We start from the raw sequence: 24,626 nt of genomic DNA, 5'->3' as shown, positions 1-24,626 counted from the left end.
CAGTCCCACAGACAGAGAAAATGAAAGAAGGAAAAAAACATGCTAATGAGTGCCACAAGGGAACAAATGCAGAGAGAGAGAGAGAGAGATAGATATATAGAGAGAGAAAGAGATAGAGAGAGACTGAGTGAGTGAGTGAGTGAGTGAGTGTGAGTGGTTGTTTGAGGCACTGAGGTATTTTAATAGCAGTAATTTAACAGTTATTCAGTGGCAACATGTCACTCTGTCCCCACAGTGAGGCTATATTTAGGGCTACATTCCTCTCAGCTCGTCTTTTACAAACACACACACACACACACACACACACACACTCTCGTGGCACTCTTTCCAGTGACATGCGAGAAATGTGGCATCTGGAATATGGATGCCTTTAGATGCAAACACTTTGCATTCTGGGATACCAGAAGTGCCCCAGCTCGGAATGCTGAAAGAGCAGGAGTATACACACACACATGCATGCACTCACACACACACACAAATAATTTACACTAATTCCAAGGGCACACTGCATGATTTTATCACTGGTTCACCTGTTGCCAAAAAATCTGCAACACCTGATTTCTATTTTCTTTTTTTCCTTTCCTGTTTCTGTACAAAAATGTGCAGATGTTCTGTATGTGAAAGTCAAGCTTACAAAAAAGACCGTTGAAGATCCCAACCATGTTACAGTATTGAGCTAGCGTGCTTCGTAGGTTCTGTAGGTAATGTTTAGCTAGCGCAGTGACAGACTGTCGGTGTGACAGGAGTCTTAATACCTTATTTTATTTACTACTTTACTTGATAAAGGGATAGCAGATAACTACACAGGCAGCTAGGTATTTAGCTATTGCATGTACCTAGATGTATGTTAGCAAGCTACATGTATTCAATACCGTATTGTTAGTGCTATCTGCTTCCTAGCTATGTATGCTAGCTAAAGTAGTATTAACACCTTGTTTCCCTGCCCATGTGCTATTGTGCTGTCATTTCTTTGTCACATAACTTTCATACCGTGTTTTCAATTTTTTTTGTCCCTGTCATGTTCTTGGCTGTCATAGTTTCAGTATTGTTCTAGCTTTGGATCTGCATCATTGCTGTTAGCAGGTTTAATATATTTCCTGATTATTAATAGCTACTAAAGTCTGGTATTAGGGTTACACGATTCAGGAAAAAAAATCTTTTTGCGATTTTTTTTTTACTTCCTGAATATTTCCTTGTGTGGTAGACATATCTGATTTGTGGTCAAATGATGTTTTGTATACATTCACGACATTTGTGTGACCATACTGCACTAGCCTGGTGTTGCTAATGAAACCAGCTATTGATAGGAACGCCTAATAGTGATCAGCGCAGTACGATTTGAGCAATGCAAAGCAAAAAAATCACTGCTGGTGTAAACGCACGGTTAAAAGCAGCTGAACAAGTAACAACAGCAGCAGTCGCTATAAATACAAAAAAAGACAAACTGGAAGTAGCATTGTTAACTTGTTGCTTGAAGTGAAAGCAGGCCCTCGATCGTGTAGCATATGCACAGCTACGTCAACCAGACAGATAGGAAGCACTCAGAATTTTTATTCAAACTAACAAGATAACTTTCTCTGTCATGCACACACAGTTACATACAGGTTACGAGAGAAAGTCATTCACCGATTATAAGCAACTCACTCTCTCCCTCTTATATACACTCTCACACACACACACACACACACACGCTGCTATTTCAGACTGTGTGACACTGAAGACATAGTTGAGCTGTGTGGAAACACACCCAGCTGTGACCGGAGTTCCAGATTTGTCACACTGTGCTGGTCTAGGATCAGCTTTCCTCGGTCACACGTGATTTAACACGTGCAGAAAAGACTGATTTCAGGTCAGCTGCAAAGAGCAACTTCAATAAAGAGAAGAGCGGTGGTGCTGACAGGACAAATGATATGTTTCACATTAGAGAGAGAGACAGAGAGAGAGAGAGAGAGAGAGAGAGAGAGAGGAAAGGAGTGGGAAAGGAGAGAAAAAAAACATGTGGAGAGAGATGGTTGCAGCAAAACACACACAGTTCTCACTTACAGTAAACACATTAATGTCAGTATACACCGTCAAATTTCTCTAAAAATACATTTGAGTTTCATTTACTTGAAAGATTTTGTATTCAAGTTAATTTAATGTGTGTGTAATGCTACATTGCCATAGACACGTTGTGTTCATGGTTTCTTAAATAAAAAAATAATCATGAGGCGGAGGGGTGAAAAAAATAAAAAGGGCACCTCCTACCTGCTGTGGGGTTCCACTGGAAAGGCACCCATTAGGGCACTTCATCATGTTTCCTCACACACAGAGGCACCCTATAGGGCACCGTGGTACATTTTCTCCACTATAAGGGCACCCTAGAGAGCACTTTATCAAGTTTTATCTACCATAGCGGCATCCTAGAAGGCACATTCGCTGCTTTTTTTGGGTTTTTTTTCGACCATGGGGGCACCAGGGTCAGCCAGTGGGCAGGAATATCATAAATTTATTCTGAACTTTAATGTACTTGACTCATTTGAATTCATTTGCTAATAGTAGCATTTACTTGTTGCTGATATTTAGCTTTACAGTTTGTGAACTTAGTACTATAAGGTTCTATTTGGTTTTAGATCGAATGAGAGATAGAAGCTTATAATACACTATATCTTATGTGACCTGGGATTCTTACATAACTGCATCAACTCTTTACACAGGATTCATCTTTATTCAACACATAGCAAAGCCAAATCCCAAATATTCCTATTCACTATATATATATATATATATATATATATATATATATATATATATATATATATATATATATACACAATAAAGTATAAGAAAGAACATTTGGGACAATAAAGTAATAGACTTGGATAATCTAGACATATACACTTTAACAGACCTTAAATGACTAAAATGATAACACTGCAATATATAAACATTATATTGTGGATTTCTTGCTTTGAACACGCACCTATAAAGATTGGAACAGTGTTTGAAAGTGAAATTCGTTCTGACGGGCCTGGTAAACAGCGAAGAGAACCCCGAGGAGAAGAGTTGTCACAGCTACATATTATTACTGCCTAATGATTTAAAACGTGCAGAGCATGAAATTAAATTTAAAACATGCTGACAGCTTATAAAGATGAAGCAAAAAAAAAAAAAAAGATTGAAAAACAAGATAGAGACTTCAACCAGTTGGTATTCCAGTCATCTTTTTTGACAAGGTGTGTGTGTGTCTACAGTTTATCTGTGCTTGCATCACATGATTTCTAAAGAGCAGTTACTATGTGCACACACACACACACACATATGCACACACACATGCACGCATATGATCGATCCTTAAACTGGCAACTAGAATAAGAATCACCAAAGCATGCTCAGAAAATAGCTGATCTGATTATGTTATGAACTATTGATTTAAAGGAATACAGAATGAACATATACTGTATTCATAAACAGATACAAATGTAGATATGAACAGGAGGCACACTGTTCATATTTTTCACAGGGCATCTGGTTGAGAATGGAAGTGTGCTTAGGGACTGGGATCAAAAAGTTTTTGCTTCCATGTGGAGGTGAGAAGACACTCAGATATGAAGTTTGCAGGAAAAAGAAAGACCATGCTGATTGATGCATTTACAGTGTTTATTTATGACCTGCTTACAGTCCTGGCATTTCTACCACTCTTTTTTTTTTTCTGAGGGCATAGTGGTATGGTTCAGATTTAATTAAGGAAGATGTTTTCAGATTGAAACTCCACCTCTGTCTTGTTTGAACACCGTCTGGGTGTGTGAATGCTGTGTCTGCATGTTATCTTTGGTTCCCTGACTTCTCCTGAATACCAAGAATGACCAAAGTCATTCTACTTAGCCATGATCTCTGTCAGCTGGAAGTCAAAGGTGATAAAAGAAGGCTGACTTCTTGGGAAAGGGGAGGTCAGACAAGCTGTAATTGGGAAGACAAGCAAATGAGAGCACTGAGGAGAGTCATAGTTCAAGGACACTGACACGGGGTCATGTTTACGATGACTCTGTTCTCTACATTGTGCTGAAATTAATTTTAAGTTAGCCTTAAATTGGGAACTTTGATTAGAGACGATAAAAAGACATGCAGACACACACTCATATAAAACACATCTTCTCGACTCTTTTCGTAACAACACTTCTGCCCTTTTGCCTTCATTCCTACACTAATTCCATCAATCGCCCTTCGTTCACTCAATCACTCCTCACCTCACGCAAAGCCGAACATCTCAGTAAACACATGCGCACACACAGGAAATATTTGCTTTTCTGATTTTCCCTCGTAACCTGAAAGCAAGAGGACCCAGACCACACCTGAGCGGCATGCCGCATACCAGCCTCTTCGTTTTGTAAGCAAGTGGGGCCACAAAGCCAGGAATGTGGAGTCCCCATGGATAAAGGAACTTTGAAGCATGGGGTTGTATTGTCCTCCAATCTGCAATGTTTAAAGCAGCCTTTATTCCTCCGACAACGGACAAAGGAGCAGCTCGGAACACACAACGTGCCGTTAATGCTAAGTACACTCTACACAACTTTCAAAATCCCTCAAATCGCTGTACTGCTCACATTACACCACACTCTTTCTTCGTCTTGTCGTCGTAAGGGTGGGCGCACACAGCATAATCAAGCACGGACAAGCTTTACAAAATAACATCTTCGTAAAAACAATTTCCTTGACGATACAACTCAAAAAGGCTAGCTACATTACTTAGCTACACAATACACTATTAGAAAGAAATCTATCACATCTAGCACTCTTTCTGTTTGAGGGAACCCTAAAGATTTCACTATATGTAGAGCCTTATAACAAATCGGTTTCTCCTTTCTGAAAAGGTTCAAGTAGGAGTTTTCCACAACCAGAAAGTCAGTAGCAGAAACGGCACTACTTAAAGGATTTCATTCAGGAATGAAACTGACTAGTTAAAGGAATACTCCAACCTAAACTCAACTTCAACCTAAACTCTAAACACCAGACCTGTAGAGTGTGCGTGATTGCCACAAAGAAACATTCTGACACGGTTTCATGTATTGAGAAAAATACAAAAGAAAACCAATTTACTCCAAACTCACTTACAATGGAACCCTTAAAAAAGACAAGTAGTCAAAATTATGTAATATTTCTTATTATGACATCACAATAAACCAAATATATGTTTATTAAAACAATTTCTAGACATTTTACTAATGTTCAGATCATCTTTCTACTTTTAAGCATTTATTTCTCAAATAATATTAAGCCTGAAACATGTAAAAGCATCTAAGAACAGGCTGAATAATACTATATTTGATATGTAATAATCTCATAATAAGAAATAGATCAATTTGTCCATATTCCCCATGATATATTAAGTGAAACTTAATGGCAGTTATTGGGCCAGTCAATAAATTATTATGTAGAAACACATTACTTCACAGAATCTTCTAAAGCAAGAGTATTTTTCTTTATAAATGAGTTCTTCAAAAAATGTTTGACTGTGTAAGTCATGTCTTCAGAGATAAGACCTTGAGTTTATGTGTAACTAATATAGCGCACAGTTGTGTATTCTGATCAAAGCTGGACGCCACAAAACCTTTGGAAAACCATAAAATAATTGGAATCATTTTTTCCCCCAGCTTTAAAGAGAGCTGTTGTGCAACTTTACAGCTGCAAGGTAAAGACTGTCCCTTCAGAATAAAGAAAGATGTTTCATAATTTGGACAAAGTTGAAGCGCATTTCTTTAGTGGGAAGGGCATTCCCATAATCCTGCTCTCTTAAAAGCTTGAAAAACATAAGTGACAACTGTAAATTAGGCAAAACAATTCTTTGTTTAATCATGTAGCCATTTAAAATGCCATATCGTAATAATATCATAAAACGTGTTCAAACTCTAAGCGATTATTGTGATGTTAAAAAATAAATTACATAATGGTGTATGCCGACCTTAAGCACAGGCAGCTGTATGACCGGTCAGTGAACCCGGAAAGGAAGACACCCGCGGGTCGTGTTACACCCTCTTGCACTGCGCATTCTTTTTCACTAATGAAAGAGGTTGGGTGAGAGTGTGGGCGTGTTAGTTACATAAGGAGCAGAAGGAAAAGGTGGCAGGAACCACTGCTGAGAGGCTAAATAGAACGAGCATTGAGAATATGCAGCGTGTTGGCCTTTTTGATGTACGCTGATCTAGGATCAGCTTCTGCTTCTACTAAAGCTAGAGAAAACACTAAAACAATACTGAAAACACATACAGTAGGGTCCTGACTGATTAATGAACTACTAGGAGTGGAAGGGTACAGTGTATCGTATCTTATTGTATCGTTCGATACGTGGAACAAACAATACATTCAACAGACTTCACACCAAAGTAGGCTATTTGTCATGAAATATCACTTATATTACTTAAGGTGTAATAACCATCTAAGTTCTAAGTAGAAAGACTGTAGATTTGCGGTATGTGATCACACAGAGTGAAACTCCTCCCAGATCTGGTCTGCATTTGGGCTATTTTTAAGCCCGTTTCCATGACACATCCATACCTTGTCATCGGCAGTGTATATGAAATGAAATACAAGCAAGTGTAATGAATATGAACAAGGTGGATTACGCACTCGATCATCCGTTTTTCAAAACGTCTTTTTTGAAGCCTGGTTGTAATTAGACTAAGCTCATATTGTCCAAAGTACAAATTGCACAAAAAAAGACAAAATGAAAGAACTGTACATTTTGTGGTTTTTGGTTTGAATGAAAGCACTGGCTAAAGGCAAACGTAGCCAAGAATTAACCTCTCCCATGTGGACAGCACGGCAATACAGACTTGAAACACTTGAAAAAATTAGGGAGCACGAGTGCAGCTGTCGATCTGTCAGTAAACGGGTGCGTTTTTATGTGTATGCGTAATAGTTTGCCCCCATATCATTGTAACTGTGAGCTATACATGTGTTAGTATTACCTCTACCATCCCATATCACAACCAGCCTTCACTGGTCCTAACATAACAAAACAACAAACACAACCCAGATGAAGAAGTCCGTTGTTTTGTTATCGTGACACTTTGTGACAAGATGGCCACTTCTTAGCAATATACAGTACCAATATACTAACCTCATTGTTATTTTATGTCGCTAACTTTCTAATGTGACGGCCCCCTTTACAAAACTTCATTACAAGTTACAGAGTTAATTATAAACATCTTATATCTTGTTACTAATTTGTATGCCAGAACTACCCTCAAAATATACTTCAGACAGGAAGGAAGCTATTAAAGGAAAACTATTTCAAACATTTGACCTTGCTGTGACCTTGACCCTGATTGGCTCAATTCCAAAATCTAATCAGTTCATCTGCTGGTTACAATAATAATTCTATATAAATCCTGCAGACATGTAGCCACTCGTTCTTAAGGTATCGCGTTAACGACAATCTCGGATGGACAGACGGACAACTCGAAAACATACAACATCTCCCATGTCCTAGCAATGACATTCAAATATATTTCAATTTTAAACAAATTGCAACCAAATGTCCCCACAAAACTGTCAGATATTCCTATCTTTGTGGGCGTGCGAGTTAGCTTTCCCATTCCATGTCCCAGTCTGTGTGAGTTGTAGCCCATTCACACGGGAATCCACTCCACTATATGTGTGTGTGTGTGGGAGTGAGTGATGACAACATAAGACTTATCAAACCAAGCCACACTGGCCTTGGACTTCAAATACAGCAGATGCGCCGCTGGAATCCATGACAACTGTGTTTGCTGTTGCTTGGAGACTGCCCGAAACACACTCTTTTATATACACTCCCAAACACACACACACAGACATGTTACAACCATACTGTTAATGCTTGGGTCTCTTATCCAAAAATATATACACCCACATACCACCCACAATCACACAAATCCTATACATGCATAAACACACATCATGAGAATGCTTTTGCTGGTCTTCATACGAAAAGCTGACCACTTCCTCTACATTCTTTCCTCAATCATAAGGAAATCTATCTCTTTTTCTTGGATGAAAGGATATGCAGGGGCCCTTCCATAAAGACCGCCATTCTTGTGCCTTTTATCGAGAGGCCTACGCCGTGATGATACCATCTGATTGAAGAAACCTCGGTACATCGGGACATATGGGACAGCGGAGACAGAAATAGTTTGCTTATCTACTGAATGACTTCAACACACTCTGGCAACATTATGGATTAATGACTGAGCAGTGCCTTACTATAAACAGTGTTACTTTTTGACTGTATCATTCCTAATTTGGAAACATTTGTCGTACTGTCAGCTCCTTTAACTGTCATTTTTTAACTCTGCACCACTAACACAAGCCTTTATGAGATTTGAATATATGAAATGAAACGATCTTGGCCATTTCTTTGAGCTCAAACAGCTCCAGTGCATGTGCCAAATGGACAGGAACATCTTCCCCACTTCAACACACCTCCTTCTTCTGTCTAGAACGTGCCTTCAAGAGGAACCATTAAGTGTTTTTTAAAAAGCGCTCATCCACAAAAAAGGAACAAACAGAGAGGCTCTGGAGGAGGAGGGGGTACGCTGGAGAAAAGACGACATGAATGGGGCTGAAAGTTGGCCGTGGCGGATCAAAAAGACCAGGAATTATATGGGGCAAACTACATAAAGAGGCTTCTTAAAGGGGCAGTCTGTCATTTTTAAAAGTGTTTCTAGACCTATAATAATCATATCATTTAAAAGATACTTAAGAATGCCTATTGATTTGCAATACTGCCATGCAATGGATAGGTGGCTAACTTGGTTAAGTGGCAGAACTGAGCCCAGCTCTGTTTGTTCTCCTAGAGACAAGTTATATGTACCCGTTGTGTGTGTTTCAGCAGCAGGAGGGTGAAAGAAATAAGCTGGGAAGCCAATTGTTGGGAAGAGAAAGGCATGCCCATGTTTTTATTGTAATTGTAATTCACTTCACAGGCAGCAGAGGGCTCTAAAAATGATGAAATGCTCCTTTAAGGCATTTCCTCAGGGTCCTCAGGGTCACAAAGGATCCAGAGCCTATCCCAGGGACACTGAGCGTGAGGTGGGAATACACCCTGGATGGGAAGCCAGGCTATCACAGGCACCATGCACACACATTTACACACTCATTCATACAGAGGGGCAATTTAGAGATGCCAATTCACCCAATGGGAAATGATTTTGGGAAGTGGGAGGAAACCGGAGAACCTGGAGGAAACCCATGAGGACATGGTGAGAACATGCGAAACCCTGCACTGACAGTAGCCCAAACTCAGAACCGCAAACCCAAGTTTCAAGATACTGTGATCTGTTGTGCCAGTATCAAGCTGCGAATCTATTTATCCACAGAGTGTGTTCTTTTCGAGGCTTTTTGAGAGGTTCATCTCTGTATTTCCACATATTCATTAACGACATGACGTAAGGTGAAAAAAGGTGAAATTTAAATCAGGGAGTATAGACAGACAGCTAAAGAATGCAATGGGAGTGGTGAAAAGTCCTCCATTGAGAGAAATGACCAACAAAAGCAGGATATAGCAAGTAAAAGCTGGTTTATACTTCTGTTTTTAGGTGTATTTGCATTATGACGCAGAGAGCGCGTTTGTAAGTGGGGTGTACCGAGATGGGTTGATGTGCAGTCCTCCAAAATCCAAACGCGTCATAAGTCTCTTTTGTGCGTCATCCAGCCTTCTGGCGACTGCTGATTGGGTGACATGGGGAGGTGTATCCGGTTGTGGTTGTGTACACGGAAACTTCGTGACAAGACTTTGTGTACGTCTACTCCACATTTTATCAAGGGTTATAGAATATATATAGAATCTAATTCTTTAATCCGACTGCAAACATGACATCGAACAGATGCAGCGCTACAATGAGTGCAAAGCCTCTGAAAAGTGCTGATGTGCAGCAATATAAGAGAGAAGGGTTAAGAGCTCTGCAAAGGAGCCTGGCATGTGATGGATGCTCACACACAACTTGTACACCATATATAAATATAAATATTGATATAGTGTGTTAATGCACGATATCCACACTTTTTCTGCAGAGAAAAATCTGCAAAAATCACAAAAAAGCCTAAGGTGTGTACTGCCATGGCGGATATACTTTGCTGAAAAGCTTCTTCTGTACATCGTTTACAGCTGCATACATACACATACAAATTAATAACGTCAAAAAACACAACTGGTCTCTCATATACACATACACAAGTGATGTTTGCATTGTTCTCACATAGTAGATACTATGATCTAAGCACATCCAACAATAGCCCCAAACAAAACGTCCACAAACTCTCCATCAAACCACAGCTCCCAACCCTTACAAACACAAACTTTAAACACTCCCTTTCTCTTTCACACACACACATACACACACACACATGCTCATACACACACATGCATACTTTAGGCTTGCCTTTCGTTCCTTATTTCCATCTCAAAAGTAAACAGGATTAGAAATGGCTCAATGAAGCGTTGCCGCATCTTTAAAAGAGACAAAAGCATCGAATCAAGGGCCTGCAAGTCCAGACATGGGGCTAAACTCCAAACACACTCATCCTTCCTTGCTTTCATAAAGAATTGAATTAAAAAAAACAGCTTTGCACATTAAGCTTTGGCCTAGAGCAAGGCAAGAAAAGGAGAAAGAAAACAATTTCTGCGCTCTTCGTTCAAGGCTAGAGCTAATAATTACAATGCCGCAGGACGTATAAACATCTTACATGTTCGTTAAGAGAGATATATCTCCGAAAACTGAACCCAAAGGGATGTTTGGATTACATGAGCGACGATGAGCTCTTTTGCGTAAATATTTGGAGCTTCTCTCATTCCGAGAACAGCGCTGTTGGACGAGACTACGTCCAACGACTAGTTGTTTTCTGGGAGAAGTGTGGCAGAGTTCAAAAGATGGTTTCATTCCATTATTTAGAAAAAATGAATACTATTTCTGTCAAAATATAGCTCTCAAATAAGATTATGTGATTCTCCAGAAACATATGTATATTTTTTTAAAAAGTTAGTTCTTGCTATGGCAAGTAGAAGAGTTTGTCCTCATCCCAAATGTCCAACTTTAAATTCCTGCTATAATTTCCAATACTGCTTCTGTTCCCACTCCTGGTTTTTAGACACTTGTATTAAAGTGTTTTCACACTCGGCTTGAATACTCGAGTCAGCGCACAGGATCAATTCTGCACTTATTTGGTGCAGGGAACATAATTGCAGGTTTGCTTAAAAAAACAAAAAAACAACAACAAAAAAAACCCCTGAAGAATTCCTTCCAAATAATTGATCCATTACATAATTCCATATGTCACTTTTGCATGGCATGTCATCGTGCTTGAATTCCTACAAATGAGGAGCCGTTCTCATATAATTAAGCAATACTGCACTAGCAAGGGTGCGGTTCTATTGAATATCAGCATGGCTGCGATTCGGCCGCACGTAATCACAGCTGTGTTGCTATGCAGTATAACAAAACCATTGCGAGTGTAATATTGCTTTTATAAAACAGTTTCATAAATAAGAAACTAACGTCGAGTAACTGACACTGAGGACACAATATGGCCAAATAATTTGTTTATTTCTGCTCCACGAAAGAGAATTCATCCCGAAGAAGCCACACTTATAGATAGTCCATCAGTTAGCGGGCTAGCTAGCTCACAATGATTTGTACATTCCTGTTAAAGGTGCTTCTGGTGAAATTGGCTTCCCTTCTTCCTTATTATCTTCATCTGACATCCGAAATTATATTCATGAAAAATGACGATGTCACAAACTCTACTGTAGTAACAGTTTCAGTGGGATTCAGTGAAACATCCCAGTGTGGTTATATGAATTATAGGCAATCTTGGACCGCCGCTGGTCCAATCAAATTAGCGGACCAGAAATAACTGTTGTGTAAGACGATTTTTAGCTGTGTTGGCCAGCATGAGACGTGTGTTTGTCACGATGCTCTCAGCACTACAAAGGCAATCTAATTATAATGCTCCAGTCCTAAGAAAGTCTGGCTTTATATATATCAATAAGGCGTTCCGTCTCCTCCGCTGACCATAGCAACCCTTTTCCCGCCATCAGGAAACTTGAAAACAACAAGTAACCTGCCAAGTTGAAACAATCACATTACTCTTCATGCAGAGCTTTGAGCAGTTCAGCTGAAGCGAACCCTAGACCATCGGTTTCAAGAGGACCAGTGATCGGTTCTATGGACCCCTCAGGGCTCGAAAACAGTTTTCACACTTCACCAAATGTACCACATTCTTGGGGCAAATGGCCCAGAGTCTGGAAAAAAATGCAAGTTTGAAAAGAACCTTAGTCTAGTCCCAGTAAATTGCTGTTTCATTCCTGGAATTATGACTTTCATTCACACTCCAGGCCATTTCAACTAATTATTCCAGTGTAAAACTGCATATGTGAAATACACTATGGAAAATTCTGACATACAGTCACTGGCTTTCTCCAATGCGCGCACACACACACACAAATAAAAGCGAATGATTATGAGAAAATTTCCTTCACCACTCCTTCCATCCTTCATACTTTTTTTTTTTTTTTTGGGAAAGCGTAACTGACCATCTGATCACTTGGAATTTATGTGTAAAAAATATATAAAAAAAGATTAAAATAAATAAATAACTGAAAAAATAAATAAATAAATAGATAAATAAATCAATAAATAAATAGTAACTTCAGAAGGTTATATTTAACACAGTACTTGTGTTCAGACTTTGCTCATTCTGTCTCTCTCTCCTCACTCTGGAATCGGCTTGTACAGAGGCGCGCACACACACACACACACACACACACACACACACACAGAGATCTGGTTTCTGTTCCCTGTGGGTGCCTCGATCAGTCCATGCCAAGCTTGATACCACCATGTGCTTTATCAGTGAGCAAACACAAATGTTCCCTATGTCTCCACTATTGGAGGCGGGTGGGAGCATGTGTGTGTGTGTGTGTGTGTGTGTGTGTGTGTGTGTGTGTGTGTGTGGAGGGGTAGGTAGGTGGGTGTGTTTGCATTCCATGAGTGGTCTTACCTTCTCCAGAAGTGGCAGGCACTGGGGCACTTTGCTCTCTGGACTCTCCAGCTTAACAATGCTGATGAAGAAGCTTTCTTGCCGCTCATCCTCACTGGTGTTACACAGAGACAGCGGATGAGACTGCAGAGAGAGAGAGAGAGAGACAGAAAGAGAGAGAGACAGAGAGAAGGGATGGTATTTAATTATGTACTAAATAAATGCAAAATACAAAAAGGAACTCTGTGTAGACTGCCAACATATCCATAAAAACTAGGAAATGTTTTTTTTTTAAGCAAAATTAACCAAATTCGCTGCATTAATTATTATGTCAATGGAGGGGCCACACAAGGATAGTAAGACAAATGTGTGTGTGTGTGTGTGTGTGATGTCAGGTGATACATCTAACACACAAAAGCATTGAACCTCAAAATCCCTAAATTGCTATTAAAACAAGCAACAGATACAGTGAAGAAAGTTATTTATTCTTTCATTATGTCTTTCATGTTATTTAACAGACTGGACATCCACAGAAATCAAATTCTGTTTTTACGGAGATGCAAAGAAAAACATTTAACTGAGTAGCTAGCAAACGGAAGGATTTGGACTGAATTGGTCATCAAGAATGAGACATAAATTCATGTTAATGTTCTACAAATGGCTAGCAGCGAAGTCGAGAGCTCCTTAACCTCCTTAAGAACACAAACCATGGCCACCAGTCACGTGAGAGGAAAACATTAATCTGACATTCGTTTGTTTCTGCTAATTCACACTAATTTGAGATCTGTTTGTTTGTGCTCATTTATGCTAATCAGTTTGTGTTTGCTATTTCATGCTAATTTGACATCAGACTGTGTTTGCTAATTTATGCTAATCTGAGATCAGTTTTGGTGTTTGGTTTTTCATGCTAATCTGCGATAGATTGTGTTTTCTGATTCACTTAAGTTGAGATCAGTTTGTGTTTGCTGAGTAATGCTAATCTGAGATCAGTTTGTGCTTGCTAATTCATGCAAATCTGAGGTCAACTTTGGTCGTTTGCTAATTCATATCCATCTTCTAAAGGATGCGCCTTGTACATCAACCTAAATGGTCTAGAGAGATGATTAAATGGCCGGGACCACAAAATGCTATTAAGTATCACATGAAGCTCCACCAAAAAGCCATATTTCTTAACCCTGGCATGAGTCACCTTAAGGAACACCATGGAATCCTTTCCACCCAACATAAATCTCCTCTAAATCCTTTGTAAAAACTCCAGGAAGGAGTCTTCACCAGGGCTTAACCTAACTACCCTCAGCCTACTGTGGTAGGCCAAAGGATGGGGAGCAGAGCAAGGGGAGTTCCCCTGACCTCAGGCAGAAATCCCTAAAACCAAAATGCCCAAGCATGACATCAGTAGTGGGCGAAACTTCTCAGAAAGTCTGACATTATTTGGAGCATGCAGCTGGTGCTGTCAATGGAACCAGTGGAAGATAATGGTTATAAAATTTGGAGGAAGTGGTGAAATAAAACAGAACCTGGTAGAAGGAAGGATGTCTGGAACCATGATACAGACCTTCTGAGGAGCAAACTGAGTGATGTAAACTGTCACGGATTTTATAGTAGAGGCAATGAACTTGAATGTGGATTATAATGTATTCAGAAAAGCCAGTGGAAAATGAGCTAAGAATGTGTGAATGTGGGAATGGTCAAGAATCAAGAAAAAAGATAGTAGCCAATCCCATCGAGTATATTACCATCATCATCATCATCATCATCATCCATTTAGTATGTTTATGGAGATGACAGCATACATTTAATATCTGGGCAGTAATTCTGAAGGCTAAGGAGGATTTCAGAGGTATTACAGCAGCATCCGCTTTCAGTGCTTCTCATTACTTAGATCTGGACATTTTGCAGTTTTCAGCAACTGCCAATCTTTTTTTTTTTTTGCACACAGAGTGTGACCTTTCAATGACAAAGATCTAATGCCTTCCTCAGCTAGATTGGATTTGGAACTAATTCAGAGAAAGTAAATATAACTTTACATTTTCTCATGAGGACTTGTAGAATTTATCATTTCTCATTAGCTTCTCCCAAAGGCAGGGGCCTTCAACATTCAAGTGAAGACTATTACACAGTCAATCATTCTCTTTATTGCACAACATTCCAATTTCACTTACAGTCATACAGACTCAAACACAACCCCATGATCTCAGAGTCTTTTTTAGATGGGAGGAAGACAGCAGCCCAGAACCAAAAGCCCCTTTCGAGACAGTGCTCCGATCCAGTGAGACACATCTTCTGTAGGGTTTTCGTAAAGCCACAAAGCAGAGGGGTCAGGGAACCAAAAATTACAGTTTCAATTTTAACAAGGAGCCCAAATTCAGTACTTGTGGAAAGAGTGATATTTGTCAGACTTCTCCCAAAGACAGAGGCCTTAATCATCCAAATGGAGACTCGGTTATGAGTCTATTTCAAAGCTCACCATTATCTTTATTGCGTAACATCAAGTGGACTTGAGAAAAGCTTCATGATCTCAGAGTTTGTTTGAGAAAGAATCACAACCAGGGGGCCTGGGAACTGAAAATTACAGCCTTGATTTCAACAGGGAACCCAGATCGAACCGCAAGATGTGCATACAGTCACCACCCAGAATGCTGACAGCCTGAATGATGACAGTCAGTTCTGGCTGTCTGTCTCTGCTGGAGAGTGGACGAGATGTCCCCATCCTGCGCCTTTGTACTCGCGATTAAAAGCATTCCACCGCCGCCGTAGTTGGCCAACTAAAAATAGAACAAAAAAAGTCTTGACAGCCTCAAAAACAAACAGCAGTGCAGAGAGCAGGGAAAAATAAATAGTGGCTGTGGTGAGAAGTCAATAATTTTTTTTCCCCTCCCAGTTTTGCCCTACGGGTCTCCTTTTGTCCTGTGCCAGAAGTGGGGCCAGTTCATGTGCTGCCAATTCAGCTAAGATGCAAGAGTCACTCGCTTTGTCGTCCTTGATCTGTCTATTTCTCCATCCCCTAGGCCTTAGATCATCCTCCTCCCTTCAATTTACTTCCATTCAAAGCTCACAGATGGAAAGGGCTTCTCCAAAGGCTTCTGTTTCTGAGGTTACAAATGTTGTCTCTGTGACAAATTGGCCACTTCCATGCTTCACAACTGATTTGACCAAATCCAGCATGTACACAGACACAGATATCACTGGCTAGTGCTTTATTAATTTAGACAAATGAATAACTATATGCAGAAAGCATATATGGTGGTGGAGGCAGTTTGAGCATTTTAACAAGAGGAGGGGGTTTAGGGAGTGATTGACAGGAAACTGGGGTCAGGGAGGCCCTTTATCCCCATTTCAAAGGCTTCACCCCCTGAGGGCCAGAGACTCAGCCAAGTCTAGTATGTGTCAGGAAAGAATTCCGTTCCCCAAATCCCGCGCCCAGACCTCTCTCACTCTCTCTGCTCTTTCCAACAGCACCAAAATACTTGGCCAGCAGCCGGCGTGTTGTTCCGACCCAGTTTCCCGTGACAACTGTCTCTCTCACTGTGTGCGTATGTGCATCTGTGTGTATGTCTGTGAGACTTCGCTCAGCGCGTCTAATCCAAACAGCGCTGTTATGCTCTACAGAATCCTGCCAAGCTTCTCTTTCACACACAAACACTCACGTCTGTGTGAAACACATCCTGGGCTTGTTTTCTTGGTAAGACAGGTGCTAACTCTTGCATATGAACATTTCAGAAGACAGGCATTGGGAGACTGTGGGTTTGAATCCTGACGATGCATGAGATTAGAATTGGTCCCGCTCTATGGGTGGAAAGCATGGCATTACTTTCCCGTCAGTTGACAGTAGCTAATTGTGGGCGACTGTAAACTGTGCTAAAGAGTTTCCTTCAAGTGCATTCAGCTGCTCTGTGATGCTACATGAGCAGCCAAGTTCACCTTAAAAAATTTCCTTTATTATTTACCAAAATCTCTGAGGCCCTAACCACAATGCCCATCCATAAGCGCAAAAGCATGGTAGATTTTGTCCATAATGAAAGTTCCCAGTGTGTCTTTTCAAAGACATAGAAAATGTCCTTGAACGTCTCTGCTAAGTCAGCCTTAGGCCAATATTTCTAGGATAATAAAATATAAAGCTTAAGTTCTTACACTTCTCAGAGATTTTCAAAAAGATTTTCTTTTAAAAGAAAATTCTGAAAATTTGTAATTCCAGGAGACACTCAACAGTGGATTTCAAATTACCTAGTTTTCAAAGCACAGAATTCCTCCTTGCTAGCAGTTGGCTTAGCTGCTGTTTTCTTGATAGCTATCAAAATCTTAGCTATTATCTCATGTTTGCCAAGTTATCAGCAGTGACAAAATAAGACATGCTAAGTGTTTTTCCATCTCTACACTCATAGAACACAAAGACACCCCACTCAGATTCACTCATAGAAACGTGCATACATTCTGAATGTGCTCGTTTATTAAAGTCTTAAGTCCAGATAATGCTGTAAAATGCTGTAAAACTAGCTAGAATAATTAGATTTAAATGTCCTGCAGTCATTATTGCTGCTGATTTTAACCTTTTTTAAATTTCTTTTTTTTTTAATCACAAAGTGGAGGCACTCCTGAAGTCTGTGGATTCAAACCTGCTCTCAGGTAGAGAACTGGTACAAGGTGTGTTTTGAAGAAACCAATACAGTGTGTGTGTGTGTGTGTGTTCAGAGGGAAATGAAGGACATTACAGAACTGCTGCTGTCAAAACAGCAGTGGAGTCACATTTCACCTCCATCCTTTAGTACCCCATCCACTGAGAGAGAGAAGTGAAGGGGAAAAAACGCACAATCTGCCGAGAAATTGATACTATAATGACTGCGGAGCAATTACTGCACGACCCGAGAAAGAGAGAGAGAGAGAGTGAGAGAGAGATGGAGAGAGAGAAATGGAGAGAGAGACGTCGGATTGTCTGTGGAGTCAATGAGGAGGATTTGGAGGTATTGTGGCAGTTTCCGAGAAGCGAAGCAGCAGGCCAGGGGGGCGTATCAGGGCAGACAGAAAGGAAGCCTCTGTAATCTCACCCACTGAGAAGCATGTTAAATAACTTTGCATGCAGAGCCAGAGGATACCCCATTAGCAGCAAATTACTGAACCTTAACTGCAAAAATTACAGAACTTTTTAAATGCACAACTGTAACCCAATAATGCTTTAAACGGTCTTCTATTCTCAATCCTCTCAGCCTGTAATTCTGCTTTTCAATCTTACTGTTTAGAATGATTACTGGATCTGCTTTAGATGCGGGTGAAGCTAATGTTTACTAAAGTGAGTAGGTCATACAACTGATCCCGGGTCAGTCCAGAGTATCAGTATCAGTTAAATATAAATACTATGAATATTTGTTACGAGTATTAAATTCTTCTTCCGAGGTGGAGCAGTATAAATAATTCCCAGAATGCTTACTGTACAACCCTAAATCACCAACTTCATATCTTCTTTGGGTATGTGACTGTATCTGGTAACTTCATTTTCAAAGATTTTCAAATGATTTGACAAACTAAGACATTAAATTATATATATCTCTGGAGCAGATGTGTAAGTATTATACTGTCTGGTTAGAGAAACTGCTAGACTCTGCTTTTTTTAATGATATGTTGTGGATCAGTTATGATGCAGCACCGGTAAAAGCTTGGATAGACTTTAATGGATCCACTTTTCATTTTGTTTTCAAGTTTTTTTTTATGAGTAACACCAATGACACCAATACAGCACGACATTTTAAACTAAGAACTATAAGCACTAAATATCAGACAGTTGGACTTACTCTGGGCTCTCAGTATTAGTTCTTCTTGCTTTAACCTTTTCATATAAAGACCATAGACCATTAAAAAAACAAATATATAATATATAATTGCCATTATATGAGAATAAAAAGATTTATAATGAGTAACACTACTGACACTAATAGAGTGTGAAATTTTAAACTAAGAGCTTTACAACTAAATATAAGGCTGTTTGACTTACTGTGGCCTCTTAATATTGATTCTTCCTGATTTAATATTTTTCACATAATAAGTTTTTTTAAAAAAATTTCTTGCATTTTTTAAAGGGCCAGTCTCTATTTTTTTTTAGAGTGGTAACACCACTGACAAAATCAGGGGATACACTTTTTCATATTCTACTAAAAATGTGATTTTAATTCTTATATCTTGTGTATACAACAAATTATTAAAAATGAATTTTTATTGTTTATGAAAAAAAATATTGTTTATACCTTTGTCAGGTGACAGGGTGACATTGATTTGTTTACATGTTTCACTTTTCGTTCACACCAAAACTATTTTAAATGTAAAAAAAAGAAAAAAAAAGCAGTGCATGTAATTATAAGTTATACATTTATATAACAGGAGCATTTTTCAGTGAAGCTGCACTGCAATAGCCCGGTCATACAGGTACACCCCATGTCTAACTGCTACACACACCATACCCAGCAGAGGGGGTAATGTTCTTTAGGGCATACACACTCACACATGTTTGTCAGAGAGGGAAAGACCACAGACATGCTTTACTGCACCAGTGACCTGCCAGAATCCCTATGTGAAAGTGAAACAGCATAAACACACACACACACACACACACACACAACCACACCAAATACTCTGAGAGGATCATCCTGTTAGTGCCACTCTCTTACTCTTCCAGCTTTAACAGGAGTAGTAAGGTATTCTACTAAGCTCTAAAGACTAAAAGTTGAGCATATTGTTTGACCTTTGACTCCTGACCCAGGAAGAAGTCGTCAGTCTCACTGTAGAATGTAATTAACCCTGATGTCAATAACGTTTGTCCAAGAGGTACGGTGATTCACCGTGTCTCATTTATTTCGCAGTGCTGCCAAATCCTGTACACCTCACTCTCATGTAAGCGCACACACACACACACACACACACACACATTTGCATACACACACATTTTGCTAGTGATCTCCATTTCAAAGGAGAGGATGAGGATAAACAGAGGCTTCCTCTGTGCTAACAGGAGCACGCCTTCTTACTTCAATGTTTGTTTCTCTTTTATTGATTCCTCTCATTTTCACTGTTACGCTAGCCATGTCTCAATTCCAGCTTCTCTTTACCTCTTTAGCTGTTTTACATTTAAAGCATGTGTTAGACAGTGTAATTTTTTAAAGTTTATTTTTAGGTCTCCTATCTGTGATCTGTCGCTCCATTTCTCACTGTGTGATAGAACTATGAGAAAATAATATAAGAGGGATAAATTCTGAAGCCTGACAATGCCATGGCTAAAAAATGACCCAAAATGAACACAACTGGCTATTCCTTTCTGCCTTGACAATTAGAACAACAACAGCCAATAAACATCTTGTTTTGCAGATATTCCACAACATTAATCATTACTACAAATGGATAAAAATTTTGATGTGCCATTCTTTAATAAATAAAAAAATGTCAATATTGGTAGATTGCCTTGGTATAAGAGGAATAAAACATGTTGTGACACGATATTACAGGACAATAATTCACATCAGGGAGGTACCAGTTACTTTGCTTTGTGTCCGACCATGTCCCACCACCCTGTCGTTGATTATTTTCCTATAACAGCACAGCCTGAAGAGTTTTATTCCTTATATCCTCATACAACAAAGTCCATGGACATGTCAAACTGGATTTCATGTGTGTATGAAACAACATATAGGATAGGTTTGTTGCTTGTGTAAAATAAAATCCAGGGAGAATTCTCAGAGTGGGTAGGAAGCTAACTAGCTAACTCTCACCTACGTTGTTACTATAACAACCATTGTGAACCACACCCATCACTCATCACCTCTCTTAAGAGGTTTCATTGCTCTCATTAGCAATGTGTGTGTGGGTGTGTGTGTTTAGGGGAAACTCCTGTCTATCTTCTAGGCTTTGTGGATGGATCAGGCTGAAGCTGAGCACCAGTCGCCTTGCTGTAAGTCTCACTGTTGTTTTCCAGTCTGCATGTGCGCCTCATTGCCTTGCCTTTCACTACTCGTAGGATGACTGGAGCGTTGCCACTCGAGATTGCAGAGGAGCAATCTCTGTCTTTCTCTCGCCACCCAGACACACACACACACACACACACACACACAATCACACATACACACCAGCCCCTACACCCCCGTGTTGGCGCCACACTGACCCGTACCCACATTGCGATGCACCCGCTCCCCCCACATCACGCGTTTTTCATTTCTTCTATGAAAGAGACACCCGGTCCACCAGCACTAACTCACTCACACACACACACACGCTTATTCCAATTCAGGCTCATGTTGACATTCCATCAGGGGCTAGAATAATGAGTTTTGCATAGTGTCAAGCCTCTGGGGGAACTTCATTGATGAAAACTATGTTGTTTCAGCTGCAAATGGGGTTATTTGAGAACACCATCCAGCGAGTGAACGCTGAGCGCTAACGCTAATGTTTGGAAAATGGGCACTAAGGAAAACGATCAGCTTTCATGTTAGGGAGATCCCACTATCTTCCTGAGCTTGCAATTCCAAATGAATATCACAAAAATCAACGCTGACAGCTGTGGCCTGGTATGATGTATGAAGTTCAGCTACAGATGTAACTGCAGCAATCAGGACTGATTTACGCAGTTGTAACAATCTGTACACTGATGATACTTCTTCATGTGATCTAATGCATAATGCAGCTTTAGCAGGTTAGTTGTGATGGAATTCTCCATGACGATAGCTTCGGAAAAATTAAACAAGGTAGCGTTTTGCAGTGGGAAACAGACGTGCAACGCCAGAACTATATCAACAACCTTTTTTTTGTGAATGAAGGAATGTTCTGTCCTTTATTTCTCTCACTTCCTGTTGTTATTTCTCTGTGTCCTGTTGCTAAAACTAATCAAGGGAGAGGACACATGCGGACACACGCATATAAACATACACATCTAAAAGGCCACATCAAGGAAGGACGTTTTATTGTTGTTTCTTTTCCGAGCGTAAACATTACCGGTTCATACAAACCGGTGCCATGACAACACACACCACATGATCCCTACGCACCAATCAATTACAGGGAAAGCTAAACAAGCAGCCAATTAAAACCTAAACTTCCCACAAGCGGAGTTGCAAAAACAAACCTTACATCTTAGCGCATTTACCAACAGCATTATCTTTCTAAACTTCTTATTTTTGGGATTGTAAACATACACACGAGGCCAAACAAAATACAGCCAGTCGCATCGGATTACCAGCGGAGGCCGCAGCGCTTAAAAAAGTTCCTTCCATAAGATCGCAGACGTCAATGAAAGGCCACGGCATCAGAAGCCAATAAACAAACAGAGTACAAGTGAGTCTAGTAAAAGCTCCATGTGGCACCAGATACTCTTTAAGAGGGTTATGGAGGCTGTGGAGTTCTTGGGTGCTTCCATTTAAGGGTGTGTTCATATAGCGGTATGATGGTATACCACAAATAGTTACACTCTTATGCTTTACCAGTATCAATAATGACATCAGAAAAAAATAATCCCTATTATTCCATTAAGACTTTACATGAAACAACATGAAAGGTTTTTTTTTAATAAGTTTTACTTCTGATTGAGAACAAATTTGATCTTCCAAAGTAGAATCCTTCAGCACAAAGATATCATCATAGACATCATCGATAAATGTTTTACAATAAACAAAGATAAATGTTTTATGAAAAATAAAGGTAAATGTTTTATTGCTTTTAGCTCTTTATTTTCAGTTAGAAGATGCTGAAAGGAAGCTCCATGTAGTTCCTTGCAATTGCCAATTCTTAATTTAATATAAATTTAAAAATGTTATATAAATTTAAAATTTCACTGCCTCCAATCACCTGACTTTACCAGGTCTTAGTTCCAGAAACCTCACTCTCTCACTCACTTTCGGTAACCGCTTTATCCTGATCAGGGTCGCTGTGGCTCCAGAGCTTATCTTGGGAACGCTGCCACCAGTTCATCGCAGGGCATCATGTACACACACACACACACACACACACACACACACACACACTGACACACTCATTCACACCTAGGGACAATTTATGTTAGCCCATCCAATGTTTTTGGGAGGTAAGAGGAAACCAGAGAACCCAGAAGAAACCCACACAGACCCAGGGATCAGAAACCTACCAGCCAAAAAATTCAGAGGCTAACCAAGCTCATTTATTACATGTACTGTTCTATGACATGTACTTTAGCCCTCTTTAGAAATGCAAAGTAGATCTCATGATCAACTGTAAAACATAATATTGGGTTGTACAGCTATAATACCATCAATTGTTCATGCTACTTCCCTTTATAAATCAAATTAGGGAAAGGACAGTTCAGCGTCTCAGGTTAATTGAATGAATCCAAGAAAGAAGCTGATGAATTCCAATGAAATTATGAACTGGATTGCCCTTGTAACCCTATGCTAACCCTTGCTGCAGTGGGGTTTGGAGTATACAGGGTTATCACCCAGAGTGATCCAAAAGTCCTTTAACCCTGTTGGTCACAAGGGAGGAAGGGAGAGAGAGAGAAAGAGAGAGAGAGAGAGTGTGTTAAATGAAGAGAGGAGAGGAGGGGAGGATGGAATGGAAGGGTAGCAGTTGCAGGGTCCATGGCATACAGCCAGAGAGAGAGAGAGAAAGAGAGAGAGAGAGAGAGAGAGAGAGAGATCCTCCTGGAATGCCATGGAAAAACGAGAGGCAGGAATGTTGACTCCTCTCAGCAGTATAAACATCGCCAGCCTGCAGAATGCTGCCGCTCTGCTTTGAAGTTACTGATCCGCCTCTATATCTTTCGCTCATTCCCTTTCTCTCTCTCTCTCTCTCTCTCTCTCTCTCTTCCTCTCCATCTATCTCTCCCCCGTTTCCTTGTTTCTTAATCTGTTCATTTTGCCACATTGATCTTCAGAAATGATAACGAGAGAAAAGAATCCACTCTGTATTAGTGTCACACAGCTGGGGCTTTAGAAAGATTGCATAAGAGTATCTGAGTTATACACACACACACACACACACCCCCACACACACATACAGACACGCACGCATGCACGCACACACGAATGAATACACTTGTACTTGTTTTTCATGCACAGTTAGAATCTGTGTTTAGTGAGGGCAGGAGTTTACAGTGACTAGACAAATGCAATCAAACTCTCTCTCTCTCTCTCTCTCTCTCTCTCCGTCTTTTTCTACCTGATATGAGACATCCCTCTGTACACTGGTGGATATCACTTCAATGTCAACACACAACAACATTAGATTCTGTAACACAGTACAGGCAAACACTGTAGAGTAACAGGGCTTCTATTCACCTTATTTTCACACGTCGTCTATATAGTTTGTGACTTCATGCTCAGGATATGCTGATACGTTTAGCTTTTTTTTTTTTTATTTAAATGATGTAAACATGTATAGAGTTATATTTATTGGCTAGCTACCTGCAGGCTAATGTTTCTGCATGTTAGCTCTTTTCTGATGTAATTGATTGAGTCTTATAGCAGAGTCTTATTGATTTTCTTATACCAAAAAGAAAATGTGTTGCACCTAGTATACCATTTGCTCTAAGATTCTGTTACTTAAAATAGCTTGCAACATTAATTTGTCTGAAAAATTTATGCTAGCTAGACAAGGTGATATGGATGACAAGTGCATTTCATTCAGCTAGTCAT

At 39.8% G+C, this 24,626-nt stretch overlaps 1 protein-coding gene across 3 annotated transcripts in view; it reads right to left on the bottom strand.

The window, feature by feature from the left end:
• LOC113531592 (E3 ubiquitin-protein ligase RNF43) overlaps positions 1-24,626 on the bottom strand; it is a 96,291-nt gene that overhangs the window by 23,424 nt on the left and 48,241 nt on the right. For all 3 annotated transcript variants that reach the window (XR_004577432.2, XM_026922414.3, XM_026922413.3), the window contains exon 2: positions 13,015-13,137. Coding sequence is in view for 2 of the 3 variants with exons in the window: in XM_026922414.3 (XP_026778215.1) it covers positions 13,015-13,137 (123 nt within the window). In the remaining variant the exon portion in view is untranslated. The remainder of the gene's footprint in view (positions 1-13,014; positions 13,138-24,626) is intronic.

The sequence above is a fragment of the Pangasianodon hypophthalmus genome, chromosome 27 (assembly GCF_027358585.1).
Source record: "Pangasianodon hypophthalmus isolate fPanHyp1 chromosome 27, fPanHyp1.pri, whole genome shotgun sequence".
Taxonomy (NCBI): Eukaryota; Metazoa; Chordata; class Actinopteri; order Siluriformes; family Pangasiidae; genus Pangasianodon; species Pangasianodon hypophthalmus.
The sequence above is the reverse complement of the archived record's forward strand: the minus strand, read 5'-3'. Positions and strand labels throughout refer to the sequence as shown.